The 17719-nt window shown below is 42.4% G+C and overlaps 1 protein-coding gene across 7 annotated transcripts in view; it reads right to left on the bottom strand.

The window, feature by feature from the left end:
* Window positions 1–17719, bottom strand: part of DDAH1 (dimethylarginine dimethylaminohydrolase 1) — a 156821-nt gene that overhangs the window by 121702 nt on the left and 17400 nt on the right. For 5 of the 7 annotated variants that reach the window (XR_006414951.1, XM_044432456.1, XM_044432464.1 and 2 more), the window contains exon 1: window positions 1071–9164. The exons of the other annotated variants lie outside the window; for them this stretch is intronic. Coding sequence is in view for 2 of the 5 variants with exons in the window: in XM_044432456.1 (XP_044288391.1) it covers window positions 1071–1610 (540 nt within the window). In the remaining 3 variants the exon portion in view is untranslated. Of the gene's footprint in view, window positions 1–1070; window positions 9165–17719 lie in introns of those variants that run through there. 7 annotated transcript variants of the gene reach the window in all.

Raw genomic sequence — 17719 nt, forward strand, 5'->3', positions numbered from 1 at the left:
ACACACAAAGTCTTCAGGTAGATGTCAGATTACAAGTGAGTAACAGCACGTTCAAGTAAATAATATCAATAGGTAGCATGTACTGGTCAGAGTACATCTTCACTTGGAGATTATGCATATTGGCTAGGCAATATAGAAAATATACATGGTGGCTATGTGTATTCTTTAGGCAATGGACAAAATGTTGGATCTGTTCACACATTGTCTGCCATCCCCTGGCAATTACTCATATTCAATGGGCAGTGCTACACTCCTATATTTTATTGCTCAGAATAATATTTATATACCACTTGGTAGCCCTCAAAATGGTTCATGAGACTAAAAAAATACACATTTCAATGCAATTAAACGGTGGGCAATAAAAACCTTAAAAACAATCAGGCCAACTGCATTAGAAGATCACCTACTAAGAGTGCAGCACAATAAATACGGCTTCCTAAAAAGGGAGCGAGACAGCCAGAATGAGTGCTGCCATACCTAAAGGGCAGTCTCTTGTCACTGCCAAGCACGCCTCCCGTGGTGCTCCTGACTACCATCGCAACAGATGGGCAGGTTCACGGGAGAGCAGATCGCCCATGAGCTACCCAGCTACCGTTCATTTGCACCTTCATTTACCGCCGTTTCTACGCATTCATCAGTACCCCTATCTTGAAAGACCTATGGAAAAGACAGGCTGCTTACCTGGCAGCTTTCACTCTTCATATCTGCTCAGCACCTGCAGTCTAATAATGTCTGCTTTTTCCCCTTGCATTTTCTCTTTCTTTCTTTTTCCCTTTTCTTTGTGCATTTCTATGTCCTTCCAGCATATATATTGTTGTATGACATTAATATATCTGGAAAATGCATTGTTTTCTTTGAAAATATGAACCCTATTTCATTATAGCAGACTATCAAGACACCACATGTAATTGCAAGAAGAAAACACAAGTTCTAAAATGGATTGCTTGTGAAGGAGTCCATTAACTAAATATGCTTTAGCATGATCAGGCCTGATGAAAAACATTTTAAATGACTTATTTAAAATAAAAACAAACCCTCTACAATGGATTTATCGTTCAAATAAACACCACCTTGTGTTGGGGCCAGGATTTGTTTCCTTTGAGAAGCAGGTCTTCACTTGCAGAAAGTTCCTTGGGAATCCCCGTCTCCTCAACACAACAGAGCTCGTGCCATTTATTGGTGTCTCCTGGCTTTTGATGTAACATTTCTGGGGGATGAAGGGGCTGCTGTGGGATTAGGAGACAGAGAAATCTACTTAGGTCAGTGTAGTAGGCCCAGCATGAATCTGGATCCAACCCATAAGACTCAAACAACCTTTTCCCCCACAACAGATGTATAGCTTTTACAGTTAGCAAGTGGTGGAGATAAAGTAGAACAAGGTTGTCTGACAGCATTAGAAAAGTGATTCGTTCCACAGCTACTCTGTCACTATAGGGGGTTCTTAAGCTCCCCCTGGTGACTGCTGTAGTGACCAACACAGATGAGGTCTGGCTAGGGGGAATTGTGCAATTACACTGTTGTAGAAAACTGTATAAGGTGGTCCATGCTCTGCACATTTCACAATTACAGTACACACAAGTGCAGAAAAAATAGTATTTGATACTGTGCATAAAGAAGTCAACATTCTAGATCTTTTTCAGGTTTGCTTTTTAAAAAGCAAGTTTCTAGCCCCTGAGACCACACAGAATGGCTTGAAAATATGTGGGCAATACCTAGTAAAATATCTCAAGATAAAAGTGCCTTGTGCATACTGTGCTGTCCTTCAACTTGCCTAGAAGGATGGTAACACAGAATAAACAAATGTACGCAAAGCTAGTAAAAGTGCATTGTGTGTACTGGTAGGAAAATTTTACTTTTCTTGGCCCAGATTTTGGGCAATTTTGGTGCGGAATGGCTCAGCACATACAGCTGGGATGCAGCTGTGATCTTAGAATCATAGAATCATGGACCACTAGAGTTGGAAGGGGCCTACAAGGCCTGCTCAGTTCAGGGCTGCATGTTAAAGCACCCGACAACTTCCCTGGGTAATTGGTTCCATTGCTGTACCGCTGTAACAGTCAGGAAAAATTTCCTGATATCCAGCCAGAATCTGGCTTCTTGTGAACTTAGGCCCATTATTCCATGTTCTGTGCTCTGGGATGACTGCGATGAAATCCTGGCCCTCCTCTTTATGACCACCATTCAAGTGTTTGAAAAGTGCTATCGTATCTTCCCTCAATCTTCTTCTCAAGGGTAAACATACGCAGCTCAGGGTCAACAGGCACCCTAGAGCTGTAAAACCAAAAATCAAAATGGTTTTGATATCTGCTTGCCATAGCATCACGAACTTAAGAACTAAGGCTGCTACAGCTGTTTTAGCACTGTTTTAGTCACCTTCAGTGACATGTTTTTTGACTGGTAATGACGGGTGAGAACAATTAAGTCCTTGAGCCCTGTATCAGCTCCCAAGGATATAGAATGTTAGTTGTCTTGGTCTCATGGCTGCATTGGCATATGAGATATAGGTTGCCAGCAAGTTGAAACTCTGGTTAGTAGAGAAGGAAGCCTTGCCAGGGACTTGCAGAGTCCCTAAAAGTCTGCTTTCCCCAATTTGGTGTTCTCCAGATGTGTTCTAGCCAATATGGCCAACTGTTGGCTAGGCATGATGGGAGTTCCAGTCAAACACATCTGGAGGCCAGCAGGTTGGGGAAGGATGCGTAAAGTCATATTTGCATTATGCAAGCTGCTTGGCTCATTATTTTAAAGCTTCACTTGCATTTAGAACAAGTTGTTATTCCTCATCCCCAAAACTCTTAAAACATAATTAAAATTGGATTCCTGGTTAAAATAAAACAGAATGAGGTCAAAGTAACATTCATCATTATCAAAATATTACAATGGATTTTATTTTGCATATTGTTTTCATAAGCTTAAAAAAATCTCTTCTTCAACACCAATATCCATACTGGATCATGTGAGTCATCCATTTGCGCACACACCCGCCAGCAGCAGCCCAGATTTTTCTTTGTGCAGAAAAAAAGGCAAATATCATTACAAGAATCATGAAAATCAGCAGGAGATTTAAGAACACCTGAAGGCATTTTATTGTGTTTGCAGACAGGTATTCAAGTTGAGCCAAGCTTTTAGTTCTGGTGCGACGGGGACTGGGAAGGATACATCAGTGGATAAAGGATTGGAACATGCAATCCCTCTTCTCCTTTCTAAAAGCATTCTGTAGCTTTGAGGGGAGACCCTTGGAGCACAAAACCTCACTGTCCCACCTGGGCACTTCCTGATAGCACTGAAGAAACATGTCTGCCTGCAACCCTGGAGAGTTGCTGCCACTTGCCACAGACACTGCTAAGCTATGGACTGATGACCTTGCAGTTTCCTATGTTCTTATTTGGCTGACAAGTGTGGGAAGCAAGATGCTGAACCCAGTGGATTCATAGTGTGATCCAACAAGGCTCTCCTTAGAGTGTGATGCAGCAGGACAGAAGCTGGCTATACAGAGCTGTTAGGGCTAGACAGGGCAGGGGCATTTTTGCCTCCCGTTCCTCCTTTGTAGTATTCTGCCCTAGTTGGGCCTCTAATCCTAGCCCTCCTAAGCACTCATGTTCTAAGTATAAATCTCCTTCTGCATTAAAACATTGCTTTCTATGAACAAGGTAGTAGATTCCACTATCTGCGGGATTCTAGAATTTTAAAGTATCAAAAGCTCTAGCACATATGTTACATGCAGGGAATGTTATCTCACTACCAAAACCTAGTTCTCCAAGACATGTCCTGCATGCACACATACATGCTTCTAAAATAGTGCCTAGCTCTTCCCCTGCTGAAGGACCGGGTGGTTATATGACCCAAATGGACCCCGCCTATGCTGTCATTGAGCCAGACAGTCGACAAAGCCTATTCTTGGGCCAAGGACTGCCCGCTCTGCCTCACAGTTGCTAGCAGTCAACACAGGACAGCCCCATCCTCATGGCAACAAGGATATTTTTTGAACACCTGTGAAACAAGGCAGGCTTGCAAGGTGCAAACAGGTAGGAGGCTTGTATTTCCTAGAGAATGCCTGCAATTGCTGGAAAGTTGCTTAACAGTGGTATTTCCAGAGCTCCCACAGTTTATGCATGGAGATCAGAGACGAAGAGAAGGCATCTGGTGAACAGAGCACTTATTTTGCCCCAGCTAAGGTCAGAGGAAAAACTGCAGCAAGAGCTGGGAAGGGTGGAGGCAGCTTTCTACCCAGACAAGGGCTTAAAGGCGCTTGACTGTGGCTGGATTGTGCCATTTGTTTCTCATTCCAGTTGCTCTGTTCCAGGATTACATGAGTCTACAAGAGCACAATTTTTGAAAAGATTTTTTTAAAGGTCAACCTGGGAGGATAACAGACAAACAAGGGACAGCCAAGTATAACTCCATGCGTGTTGGCAAAGGGAAAAAATAATTTGTACATCAGCTATAGAAGCATGGTAATGAGCAGGGTGATGCAAGGCGAATGCATTGCAAGCAACGTGAACAGAAACCACACAAAATTATTTTGAGTCAAATATTTTGCACGGCAGTCTAGCCTCATATGGTCTGGCCAAGGTCAAAGCCAATCAGCTGGTGATACTTCTTGAAAAGTACCACAATATTTTTATTCTTAAAAGCTTTGTGAATTTGTGATATCCTTGAAATGGATTTAGGTGTAGCAGGGAAGACTTCACAAAAAAGTACTCTGTCTTTCTGTGTGTGTGTGTGTGTGTACACTATACACACACACACACACACACACACTTTTAGGTTTTCATGTTTCAAAATCTGCAGGCACTGGAGAGTCAGAAGCCACCTTGGCATATGAAATGAAGATTCTTACTAGACAACGTGAATTCCTGATCTATATATCAATTTTTACCATAACAGAAACCAAGCAGCTGTTCTAACCCATCAATAATTTCTTTCTCTGGATGAAGCAATGCCTTGCATTGTGATCACCTTTTGAAGAACCCAACTCAGGTGTGAGTAATGCTCCTGCAAGGCTTCTTTAGTGTGGCACGGCACCCTGAGTAGCTGTGCTCCTTACAATTCCATCTCACTGGGACCAGACTAAGCATTGCACCAACACCCTCATTTTAGACATAAACCAACCTTTGCAGATTGTAGATTTTGGGAAGAAGCAGAAAGTGTGCTGTGCTTGGGACCAAATATTTTGAATGTGTATCTGCTGAGGACTTTCATTATTCATTAAAGATCCTGACCCAGCTATATTTTAGTTGAGATGACCTTGTCCCACTGGTTTCCATAGGAGTTATACAGTAACATTATCCCTGAACCATGCCGACTGGGCAGGGACAAGACCACCACCATTCCTATAGAACAAAATAATACACCAGGACACTGGATTTACACTGACATTGTACTACCATTGGGCCAGTGGTGCACTGCAACTTCAAGGGGGAAACTGCGCAGAGTTGAGATTGTGTGTGTGTCCGTCCATGTGCAGCAGGGCACAGGGGAGAACTTAGTTGAAATCCTGTATTTGCTTAGTCATGTGTTCCCCACACCGGTAGTCCAACAAAATATTGTAAGTGGTACCAAGACACAAGGCATGAGGATATATCATCCTGCATCCACACATGTTGGTGAAATAAGCCCTTTACACATAAGTTATCCACTATGCAGATACTTAAGATGTGTCTGCAGGAGTCCAGATACAGTATTTTGCTGAAGGATTCCAGATATAATCCCTAGAGCAACCTCGACTGTCCTCATACAACTTGAAATGCAAAGACAAAATGATACACAGATGAGTAAAACAGAGTTGCTCACTAGTAAGCAAGAGCCTTTTGACTCCAGGTATGACTTATAAGCATCCTCCAGCTTCCCCAACATAAATTTAAGCCTAAGGTATGTAGCGTCCCCATGGCCACAGGGTACGCTCTACCCTCCAATCAGAGGTATGTGCAGGACTCAACAGCATTCTATTATTCAACAGGTTGCAGCAGCAGCTCCCGGAAAGGCTATAGAGAATATGTGTGCACTGCACAGAAAGGGTCAGAACAGAAGCCCACAGATGTTCTGCTGATGGCATCAGGGAGTGCAAACACCCTTGCTGGTGAGCACCAAGCATTCGCCTGACTTATTTTTCATGCAGCAAAAGAACTAGGTACATGGAGAAGGGCAAACAGGAACTGCAGAAAAGGCTCTTATGCAACTCCCTGGATGGGTGAGCAGTCTTAATATGATCGATCCTCCCAAGGGTGAGTCTCCAGATGTAGACATTGGAGGAAGTTAGGGAGCAAGGCTGAGGCATACAGAATGAAGGAAAGGATTTGTTTTCCCACAGGCAGTCATTCAATACCTGCAAAGAAAAGAGCTTTTTCTGTTTGCAGTGCTCTTCAGAGTGCAAGAGAGGCTTTTAGCAGCTGCTCTGTTAAGCTTGTGCTATTTTATTGAGCTACACCTTCACATAAGAGCCTTCTCTATCAGATTATGCAGCTGGAATCATCCTAAACTTAAAGGAGTTGGGAAGAAAAGGGTATTTGTAGTCCCTGGAACCTTCCTCTGGTGGCGTGTGACTAAGGTGTGACCATCCTTTTACAATGGGGGCAAATACAGACAAATCAACTTTGTAAAGTCAGTAGACAAGCAAAAATTCACATGCACAGTATTACCAATCTAGAATGCAGGGTATTCCAACAAAAGGGTCATATCCAAAGTCAGACACATGAAAGCACAGTGCAAGGGAAAACAAGATTTCAAGGTATGAGGAACTGAATTAAGATGTATCTCAACTGGGAGCCTATAAACAGATGCTTTTAAAGCATCACCTGTGACTCAGGTGCCAAGACATAGAAGCATTTTGTCAGAAGACTATTTGTGAGGGGCGTTTTGCTCACAAAGGGGCCTTTACTTCTGAGGAAATATCTTCTGCAAATGGGCACTTCTTCACCTGGCCAGCACCCTAAACCAAATCTTTAGGAATGAACAGTTTCTTAAAAACTAGGTGGTGGCCCAGCATCCGCCTCTGCCTCATGGCTAACTGGAGACTAGAACTCAGAGTTAGCCCAACACTCTACAGTAGCTGTCACTGACACCAACCAAGCCCCCTCACCAAAAGTTTGAGCTGTCGGAAACTGAGTATCTGTTCCTAGGGTTGGTGTCACTATCACGCTTCTTATTTCTATTACAGTACCTCCTCTCACTAAACTTCCATGTAGCAGAGCTGCCTCCTGTGAACTTGCTGGTGTGATATGTAGTCTTCCTTGTTGATGTGGCTCTCTTCCTGTTCTTCTTGAGAGAATGACCTCACACAGACATAAATACAGACTTTTTGCAGTATCTGTGTGAAATATCTAGTTTCATAGCAGAACCTATGCTTTATCATTCGTGGTCTCTTAGTGTAGGAGTCCTCCTAGTCACTAGCCTGCAGATTAATGGAGTTTTGCCATTGGAATGGTGGTCATATATTCCCTGGGTGGTCCCACAAAAAGTATTGATCTGCTGCTGTGTTTAGGCTGCCAGCAAATTCAATTCACTTCATAAAGAGAATCCCAGTCCGGACCTGATGCTTGCAAGCACTGCAGGATGATTTTGTTTTTTAGGTAGGAGGGTGTAGTGAAAAGGTCATATGTGGTATCACTGTGGCTTTTCTGCCATTGCTACCAGCTGAATGTTGCCTTCCATATAGGTATTGTGAGGCTGTTATCACACATTATAGAATCTATGGAAATAGCTGTTGTTCTTACATTTTGCTTTAATTCTACTGCTATTATTGTGCTTTCAAAGATATTTCTGGAAAATTATAGGCTCCCTATTACAATAGCAATGACAGGGGGATCACACAGAAAAAGGTATAAGCTAAGGGTTAACAGTGAAAGCAGTGACACTCAAAGTACAGGACTAACAGCTCTGGATCCAATAGAGATTCTTTAATGGCAACAGGAGTCATAAGCAGGGACAGATTTACCAAGCAGCCAGGTACAGCCAAAACACTTTCCTTTTTAGCTTGGCTTCCTTGTATTTAAAATGATTAACATGCTCAATATGTCTTTCAGTAGTGGTGGTCTCATTCTGTAAGAATTCTAGCTTGATTTTCTCTGCTTAATAAATATTATATGCCAGTCTTAACCAGGACAATATCTGCTTATGACTCAATAGAGTTCACCAAGTCCTTCACACTCCCTGAATTAAGTCTACTTCTGCTAGCAATCCTCAGTAGTTATCCTGATATAAGCTTCAGCATAGCTCTGAAGTATATAGAGAAAGTATAGGGAGTATAGGACTGCCCTGTTGGTTTATCCAGAGGGGACCAATAAACTGTATAAGTGATACAGTAACATACGAGATTGTTTTATTGTATGGAGCCACAAGCAATATATCCATGTTGATGTTGGCTATTGACATTTTGATTATTTTGTCCCTTTTTGATGCAACACAATCCTATGTTAATTCAGCACGTTAATTGGAACCTATTAAATTTATTGTGGTGTTCCCACCACCACTACCACCCCTACTGATATACCAGCTGTTTTGTCCCCAATTTCATAGGTCTCCTCTGATAGCAGGACATAAGCCAGTTTGGAGAAGTGACTGCAGTGACCTTGGGGCTTTCCAAGCCGCAAGAACAGCACAACTTTTTTAAAAACACCCTGAAGTAAATATCCAGTCTGCCATTAATTTCAGTAGTTCAGAGTTGGATGCTTCTTGTACAAGTAGACAAATTAAGGGTAGGGTTCTGGATGTCCTTTTGCCTTTGTTTACCCTTGTCAATCTGTCCTGACATGCAGCCTTCTCCACTCACGGCATTTTTCAGTCTGTGTACCGTTTGAAGGTGTATATTTATCTCAATTATTTAACAATGTGTAAAATTACAAACATGTTCAATGGCAATATGTTCCTCTTGCGTAAACTTCTCCGCTTGGCCACAGGCATAATGAAAACCCTGTTGAGTCCATAATAAAATCCAGAAATCTTTCAAGTCTCAGAACTGAATGTTCAAATGTTGTTGCTCGCTTCCTTTTCTAACCAGACAGCAGGAGCTGCCAAGAGACTTTCTGGGCGCACAGCCCCTTTCCATATTAATATAGGCGTGTATATATTTATAGCACTTTACCAGAGTGGCTGAGGATTAGATCAGATGCTGATTGTTTTCAACCTCATTAGGTATATATGTAATTTTCCTTTTAAATATATATGTCCTCTGTTTATGATGAAGATTAAAGCATCTGCCTTAAACAGAGGAAGGAGAAATTCAAAACACACATACAACCCCCCCCCCCCCGCAAACAAAGCAGAACTCAGTCCGTCAATAAACAGTGTATTCAGATTTCACTCTAATAAAAACTTATGGGGACCATCTTGGGAAAACACTGCTTTGATTCACATGTATATATGCGGATTCCTAGATGGGCTACATAACAGCTGTACTGTTAACAGGGCACACAGCTTATAAATGAGCAAGCTGCATAGTATTCCTCACGGTTTGCTGAACTCAGTACTCTGCAAGGATGCTGTCCACAACACTGGCACATGTTCTTAGTGCTTAGCTGCAAATGTATGAAAAGTGCTTATGATTTTTGCATAAATGGTTCATGTCAGTACTGATGGCATTTCAGTGGTGTCTTTGTTTTACTCTACTGCCGCTCCAGTGCCATAGACAAGTGTGCAAAAGTGTGTGCGCATATGTGTGGCAGTAGAGGGAATCATTGCAAATTGCTTGAACCTTAAAAGAAAAGGAACAAAGTAGCAATGAAGCAATTCTGAAGTAATCACAGCCAATCAATAGATTGCACTGCATGCTAACACCTGCTATTTTTAAAAGGGCAAATTAAAAATTAATTAACCATTTAAAATTATGGGGGCCAGAGTGAGCATGTTAAGTATGGTTATATGAGCCCTGTCAGTGTGCATGAGAGAAACAAAAACAAGTTTATATGTGTTGCCATCTCTCAAGCTTTGATTGATGTCCCTTATCTCTAAAATGTGTAAATCTTTCCTAGAAAAGTTTCTATGTATTTAATCCCTCGATTACATAATTAATATATGAGGTTTGCTTCACCTTTTTTAAAGCATCTCTTCTCTGTGGAGATTAATACCTGTTTACCAGCAGCGGTGCAGTTGCAGTTTGATATAGTAAACTGTCCCAAGACCTCTGTGAAGGGACAGTATAGAAAAGTTTTAAATAAATAAATACATACATACTGTACATACATACACTGGTACCGCATTTTTCTGTGTGTAAGATGATACTTTTTCTTAAAAATATTTACCTAAAAATGGAGGGGTGTCTTATACACAGGGGGCTGAGAGGAGAACCGCGGGTGAGCTCAGGGCGGGGGAGAGAACTGGCCCGATCGCGGTCACTCGGGGGGCAGACTGGCGTGATCGCGGGCAGGTGTGTGCACGGGGGGCAGCGAGGCGGTGGGTGTGTGGCCGTAGCAGCAGCTTTCTTGCTCGGAGACCAGTAAGAAAAGTGGGGGGGATCCTATAAATTGGGGCGTCTTATAGACGGAAAAATACAGTACGTCATAGCCTGATTGCTGTGTGGCTGATTGAGTTCGGTGGCACAGGAATTGCACGCAGATGCAAGAGCTTCCCATTTAAGACCAGGGGTGCCGAGCCCCTTTTCCCCCAGGCCGAATTCCATTCTGGGGATACTCTCATTGACTGCTTTCCTAGGTGGGGCTGAAAGCAAAAAAGGGCTAGACCAATGGCAAAAGGCGCAGGACCCAAACACTTGCCTGGTTTTGTTAGAAGAGGCATTTCCACGTGTTCGAATGCAGGGGAACGGCAGAAAAGCCGAGGGAAGGGGCTTGGTCGTCTGAGGAATCCCAGCTGGAGAGCCAAAGCGGTGGGACTGGGGTCAGGTTCTGCGCCCCCGCCCCTTTCTGTGGGCGCTGCCTCATGCCCTGACTTGCCAGGTTCTGCCTCTTGACTGTAATAAAAATGTACGGGGACCCTAAGTTGGGTCTGCCTCTAGTGGCAGACTTGGCAGGGTTGGGGGAGCTCAAGCACCAGGACTGGTAGGGAGGGCGATTGTCCAAATACCTATAGGCACCAAGGAGTACTAGGGGACTTTGACCCACGTGCTTCAAGCAAATGCCCCAGGTTTGGCCATTGCACTAGTTCTACATGATGAGGCCCATGATTAAGAAGAATTACACTAGGATACATGCAGTGGTGCTTCACGCTTTGCTTCAAAAATAAAAAATGGTAATATATGACTGGCCTATATTAATAACATTACTACAGTTGTTACTAAATATAAAAGACTGACTGTAGAAAAAGCAGGATACACTGCTTTTAATTTTATGATTTAGTCTAAACTATACCCTTGATTGGAATTTTAGACACTGTTGAGAATTTTGCTGAAATTGTAAATGCAATTGCCTAGAAAAGAGTACAGTCCTTGTACCAATTTTATCCTTGCAGTTATGCATGCAGTCATTCAAGGAGTCAACTCAGTCTACAATATCATCTGGCTTGGAACCACAGTGTGTTGCCGATCACATTGCACAAGCACAAAAGTGGATAACCATTCACCCTGGAAAGAAAACACAGCCTTGCAAACACAGTCTAATTTATTAAAATCAAAGGAACTTATTCATGCTCAAGTGTTTAGAACTAAGGCCATAATCTCTGCAGCTCTTTTTGGGGGGCTAAAACGAATAAATTGAGCAGCTGGACTCCTATTGTTCTTTGTTCTGTCTGCTTTTTTCACTTATGCTAAAAGAAATGTATTGTTTTTACATGGATTAAATAGAGTTGACAGATGCTAGAGCAAAAGATACTGCACAAGAGCAAGCAAAGTCCAAATAAAGGGAAGGACAAATATTCCAGGGTTCGAAATGGCATGGAAGACAAAAAGCTAAGTTCAGTTTGGAGGATTTTTCCCACACTTTAGCTCAGCGCATCACCAAGAAGTCTCAATGAAACTCCATCTATCTGGTCATATGCCAGAGGGAGTGTAAATGACATGCCTAGTTGGTTCCCTAATGCATTTCTTTTAAAACACTGATTTGTATCAAGACTCAGAAAGCCATTCAGCATCATTTGCCTCTAAGCCCCAACAAGTAGTAAAATGACATTCTTCCCAAGGAACCAAAATAATAGGATGTAATACTAAATGAAGAGTCGCAACATTTTTCAAAGGCATATGTTTGTCTAGTGAAGGGAATCTTTTCCAAACTCATAGGGTGGGCCAAGTATCATCGCTTACAGAGAACTGCAGGGCAGAACTAGTATTAGTTTTGCAAAGATCCAGGGCTCAGAGCCACAGAGAAAAGCACCATCAATTTGCATATTCTAATACACATATCATTTAAAGTCTGTCTCTGTGTGCATGTATTTAAAACACTGTCTCCTAAGGACACTCCGTATTTGTAAAAAGGGATGTTTGGTAAGGGAGAGGAGGGTATTTGAGTCAGGAAAATCTTCAGGCGGAAAAAATCAAGAGCAGAAAGAGGTGAAGAACATGGGGACAAAAAGCCAGGTAATTCAGCGGGATCTGACCCAACAGAGATCATCGGGGCTGCTTTATTTCAGCAGGTGTCTGTAGGAAGCAACTTGATGGGGCTGAGATTCAGGCATCCTGATCTAGAAAACCTTTTCCTAACACAGCCTCTGTTTGAAGGCATCCTCTGTTTGTCTGTCCAATTCCAGTTTAAAGAGAAAGAACCCTAAGAACTGTTGTCTATCACCCACTAGCACCTAGACAGCCTTCGGAACAGGCAATCGTGTAGCTCATCTGCCCATTTCCCAGGTCCCTAGATTTATTCTCTGATTTCATATTCTCAACTCCATTTCTTAGAAGGGTGGACCTTGGTGGTAACCAGACATGCTGCTAGACCCGGGCCTGTGGGACCCTGGGGTCCAATCTGCTTCCCAGCTCCCTGGATCTGTTCTCCAGAACACTCGCTGTCCATTGGTACCAATGGATTCCACTCCGCCCCCAGTTTAATTGCCATGCAAGTAGCAATTTTCCAAAGGAAACTGCAGACTGAAGTAATAAGAGTTAACTCTCCCTTCCCCATGCACGGCACACATCCAAATCTTCCCCAGTGTGGCAATTTAGCACTGGTTTTTAAAAACTTTTTCCACTGGTTGGAGATGATCTGGGTCAAGGTGCAAATTACCTGAAGACTATATTTTGAATGACTTATCATGAGAAATTAATTGGGTGGCTTTGCCTCCTGTGTCATTTAAATATATTCTAGTATTAACTTCCAAATTTGCATATGCAGATATAAATTAATATGTGCAGATTTTATGCAGGTTGTGTATTACAAGTCTGGCCCTCAATCCCTTAAGTGCCTGCAGCTGCCCCCCACCCCACCCCGTAAGTATTTGTTAAGCTGAAAATATTCAGTGCTCAGCTCTTTATTCACACCTCTGCAGGGCTGGCCTCTGACATGGAAAGCATTTCTGGGACTGAGCCTTGAATAAATCTTGTAAAGATAAATCCCAGAGAGGTTGCAAGGTCGTCTTGCTCCACCACCTTGTTTTCCATGTCCCTACCACACTTCTGCCATTTGAGAGGAGTTATGATGAGAAAGGTTTGCAAGGAGTTAAGATGGCTGCCATGGCTGCTCCCCTTTTGCAGAACCCAGATTGGACAAGGGGTTTTGCACAACCGAAGCTCCCAGACTGACTGAGTGTTGTGCAGCCAGCAGCAGGAGCAGTCTTTCTGAGTACCACACACTTGGAATTTGAACAGAAATATCTTTAAAAGTACAAATTATCACTGATGCTTGCAGAATTTACCAATTATTATTGCAATACTTATTGCAATGATCTTATGCATGTCTAACCTATCCTGTGTTTCTCAATAAGTTCCCCATTAAGGATTAGATGGGATAGACCCTAACCAGAATCCTGATTGTAATCCTGCTGACATAGGTAAACTGTTTTAGATTTTCACTGTTTTCACTGCAAGAGAGTCAAGAGTCACAGGAAAGTTTTAAGGTAAAAAAATTGCATTCCCCCATGTAATTCAGGAGTATTTCCTGCATTTTCTTTTACTATTCTCATAACAATTTATTGCAATGTGCTTAATGCAGTTTTATACAGTCATTCAGAAAGCAGGCATAAATGATGAAAGCATTCCTGGCCACTGTTGCCATATATATTAGACACCAAAAGCAGCTCCAGGTTACAAATCTACCTCTTGGATTCTGTATTCCCTTTATAAAATGGAAGCTCTGCCTGGCTATGACGTATGTTGCAGTGGGGACCCATCTTCCTGGCAAAGGTCAGAGACCATGGCCCTCTTTGGCAGTGAGTGTGCCTTAACAAGATGTGTTGTTTCAGATGATAGGGATGAAGGTGATGTAGGGAACGATGTGGGGCAAGAAGATATATTTCCATGCTGGAAAATCAGAATTCCAGTGCCTTCTAAGAACAAGGCATATAATTACTTTAGTATGCCTACTATTACAGTATTATCAAAAAGGGTCACGGAGTCACCTTTATACGTATGATCTTGGCATGCAGATCTACTTCATGGCTGAATTGCTTAGTACGCATACAGTAAGTTGTTTGGTGTATAGAACCGATGTTTTATAGTACAGATGCTCCTAAGAAATAAACAGATGTGATCTTAAAAGCACACTGGGAAACAGGCAACTGTACCTCTTGACCTTCTTAAAGTATTGCATTGGCTGGATAGAAGAGGGTAACTCCCCCTCATGTTTGCTTCTGTGATGATATAAGAAGCACCTTAGATGTCCTCCTTCTATCCCACAGTGGAAAATCACGGTTGCATATCCCTACCTTATTAATATCCTGGAAAATAACCACCCAGAGCAAAATGTGTGTGTGTGTGTGTAGATGTAAGTGAAATAAAGCAGAAAAATGAATGGACAGCAAGGAAGAGAATTACGGGGACAAAGCATAGGAATTTTTAGGAGGAGGCAGACCGTTAGGAACTGGGAAATCTTGCAGCCGGCGCCTGAAGGGTACAAAACACTAAGAGGCCAAGAAACTTCTTCTATGCTTCTTTTATACAGAAACTGCTGGAAGCTGGTATTTTAAATTGGGCCTTTGCCACCCTGGGCTCTGGTATTTGTGAATTACTGGATTCTGAGGGGAATTGTGGGAACACATTAATGGATTCCATGGAAGGGGATGGTAAGAAGTAGAAGAATGATAGGAATGAACAGGAATAGTAGGGAATAGTCAGAAATACAAAATGAAAATAAAAACAGTTTGGAGGAGAAATGTCCAGCTTTATGGTTCTACATTTAACAGGCTGTTCAACAAAACACATAGCATGATTCAGAATAAAATCAAAATGACAGGTAAGGAAAGAGTTGAGCATTAGCTGAGATGGCCAGCAGCACATCTGTTCAGATGGAATCAACAGGGTAGGAGGAGAGAACAAGTTCTGCAGCAAAACTATGTCTCAATAAATTAATAAGAAGCATGGTTAACGTTTAACAACTTCTCAGGAAAACAACATGCTGTGCTCATGCATTCAGTACGGGGAAGGATTACTAATATGTGGCAATATAGGAAGAAGGAAATTCAAAATTGCAAACAGCATCACTGTGCAAGTTTAAAAGTAAAAGGCGTGGGGTGGGTAGAGAAAACTCTCAAAACTCTCCATAAAAAGAAGGCAGGGAACTGACTCCAGTTGGCAAATTCTTTGCCATCCCCTCTTCCGAGTCCTAGAAATACAGTTGACCTTGGCTAATAAATTTCCCTAAAGCCTAGACATACTCTTGGCCTTAATCCCAAATTCACATAAGAAACCATTTCATAGACCATGGTTTTGTTTATACTTACTTGACTCGTGTAATATTTTATCTAAGGTGGCACTTCTAGCAACCCCCCCTCTCCAAATGAGCTGCCCCATTGCTTTAAAGGTTGTTAGCTAATCTAGTAAAATCCCATAAATATCAGGAGGCTTTATTTCCCTACATTTAGATGGGAAAAATACTGTGGAGAAACCACATTAGCATTAAAATGATGGTAACATCCAGACGGAGACTGACAAAGCATTCATTTTTTACATCTCCTGTCATCATGCCAGCTGTCCCTGACTCTACCAAAATGCAGAGCTGTCAAAAATAACAAATATCTATAGAGAAGAAAATTGCTAGTATTAAAGATTCCAGGGAGTAATAGCAACAATTTTTAACTTAGATCTTTTCTCTACCCTCACTGTGCTCCTGCCTATACCAGTGCAGTGCCTACTTTGCCACTATTACATTTCTTTTCCATCCTATTTCATGGAAAATGGATCTGCAGTTCATTCTAGCCCTCGCCACAAACCAGTACGGAAACTACATTATCTTAAGGAAGAAGTAACATGGCCAAGGCCACTCCCGAGTTACTTAACAGCTGGCAAGGGATTAAAATCATCCCATCATCCAAAGCCAGCCCACGAGCAACTGTGGTGCTCTTGAATGGGGGCTCATACCACATGACACGGCCTGAGGCAGCCGCTTGTATAGAATATTATGTCATTGCTACAACAGTAGACACAACCAAATTACACTTTTCAAAGTTCTGTGGTAGAATTGCATATACAGAGGAATAGCATGAAGTAAACGAAGGATGAAGGACCCACTGTTATGTGTAGGCAAAGAAGAGGGAAGTCTTAGAATGGGGTGGGGAATCTGAGGCCCTCCAGATGTTGTTGAACTTCAACTTCCGCAGCCTCAGGTAGCATGGACAAATGTCAGAATAGTTGTGAGCTGGAGCCAAGCAGCGTCTGGTGTCCTACATATTTCCCCATCCCTGGTCTTGGAGTTCAGTGTTCAAAAGGCTGTGTACAAGGCATGACTTTGTAAACAACAGCACCACACAGGAATCTAAGAGTTACGCATCACTGAAAGGTGAAGTTATGGACTTCCACAAGAGACAACTAGCTGATGAAGCTGGCAAGAAAGAGAACAAAACCAGCAGTGTCCAGCAAGAGACCATCTGTGAGACCTGCAGGACCTGGTCCTTACTCTGTGTCTGGACAGGCCCAGGTGGACTCCGGCTGCCAAGTCAGCAACTTATGGTTTTCAGAGGCCATCAGGTGTGCTAGAAGTGGGTCTTGCTTGGGGTGGTTGCTGTGGACAACAGGCAGCTCTGGGTAAGATGTATTTTTCTGTTATTTTGGGTTATGGTTCTGCATTTCTGTTGCTATACGTATTCATATATGTTTTGTTTAGCCCACTTATATTTGCATGACTATTACAGGAGGAAAAGAGAGCAATACCGAGTTCTTCCATAATTTGGAACAGTGATCATGGTAATATGAAGGTATGAGATAAAAACTAAAAAGACTTGATACCATTCTACTAAGTGGGGAGCCTTTAGGGACTGGGGGCTACATTGCTTCCCTGGAGCCCCTAGGGACTCATCTGCTTTTCCGCTGAAATCACTGCTAAAATTAGAGGTGGTTAAAGAAAAAAAAAAAAACCTGGAGATTTTGTAAGGAAAAAAGGTTCATGAGCTTGTTGTATGCAAGGAAAATCATGTTCTCCAGAGGCTTCTGAGAGTACAATTCTGCCTCCAAACAAGGCATGTGCTCCCATGGGTTTTTCCAGAATTTCTCCCTTTATGCTACATCGACAAATGAAACTGCAGTGATAGGGCCTGTACGTGGCCTGCATGTTGCCCAGCTCCCATATAAATAGCTTTCTGAAGTGGTGCTCTGTGTGAACTGACAACCCACAAGTATCTTCACAGACACCTACATTTTAAGATGGAGCCAAAATGGACAGCTGTGTCCCAAAGTGCTATCTCTATGGATGATGCTATA

The sequence above is a fragment of the Varanus komodoensis genome, unplaced genomic scaffold (assembly GCF_004798865.1).
Source record: "Varanus komodoensis strain SLA01 unplaced genomic scaffold, ASM479886v1 scaffold24, whole genome shotgun sequence".
NCBI classification, from domain to species: domain Eukaryota; kingdom Metazoa; phylum Chordata; class Lepidosauria; order Squamata; family Varanidae; genus Varanus; species Varanus komodoensis.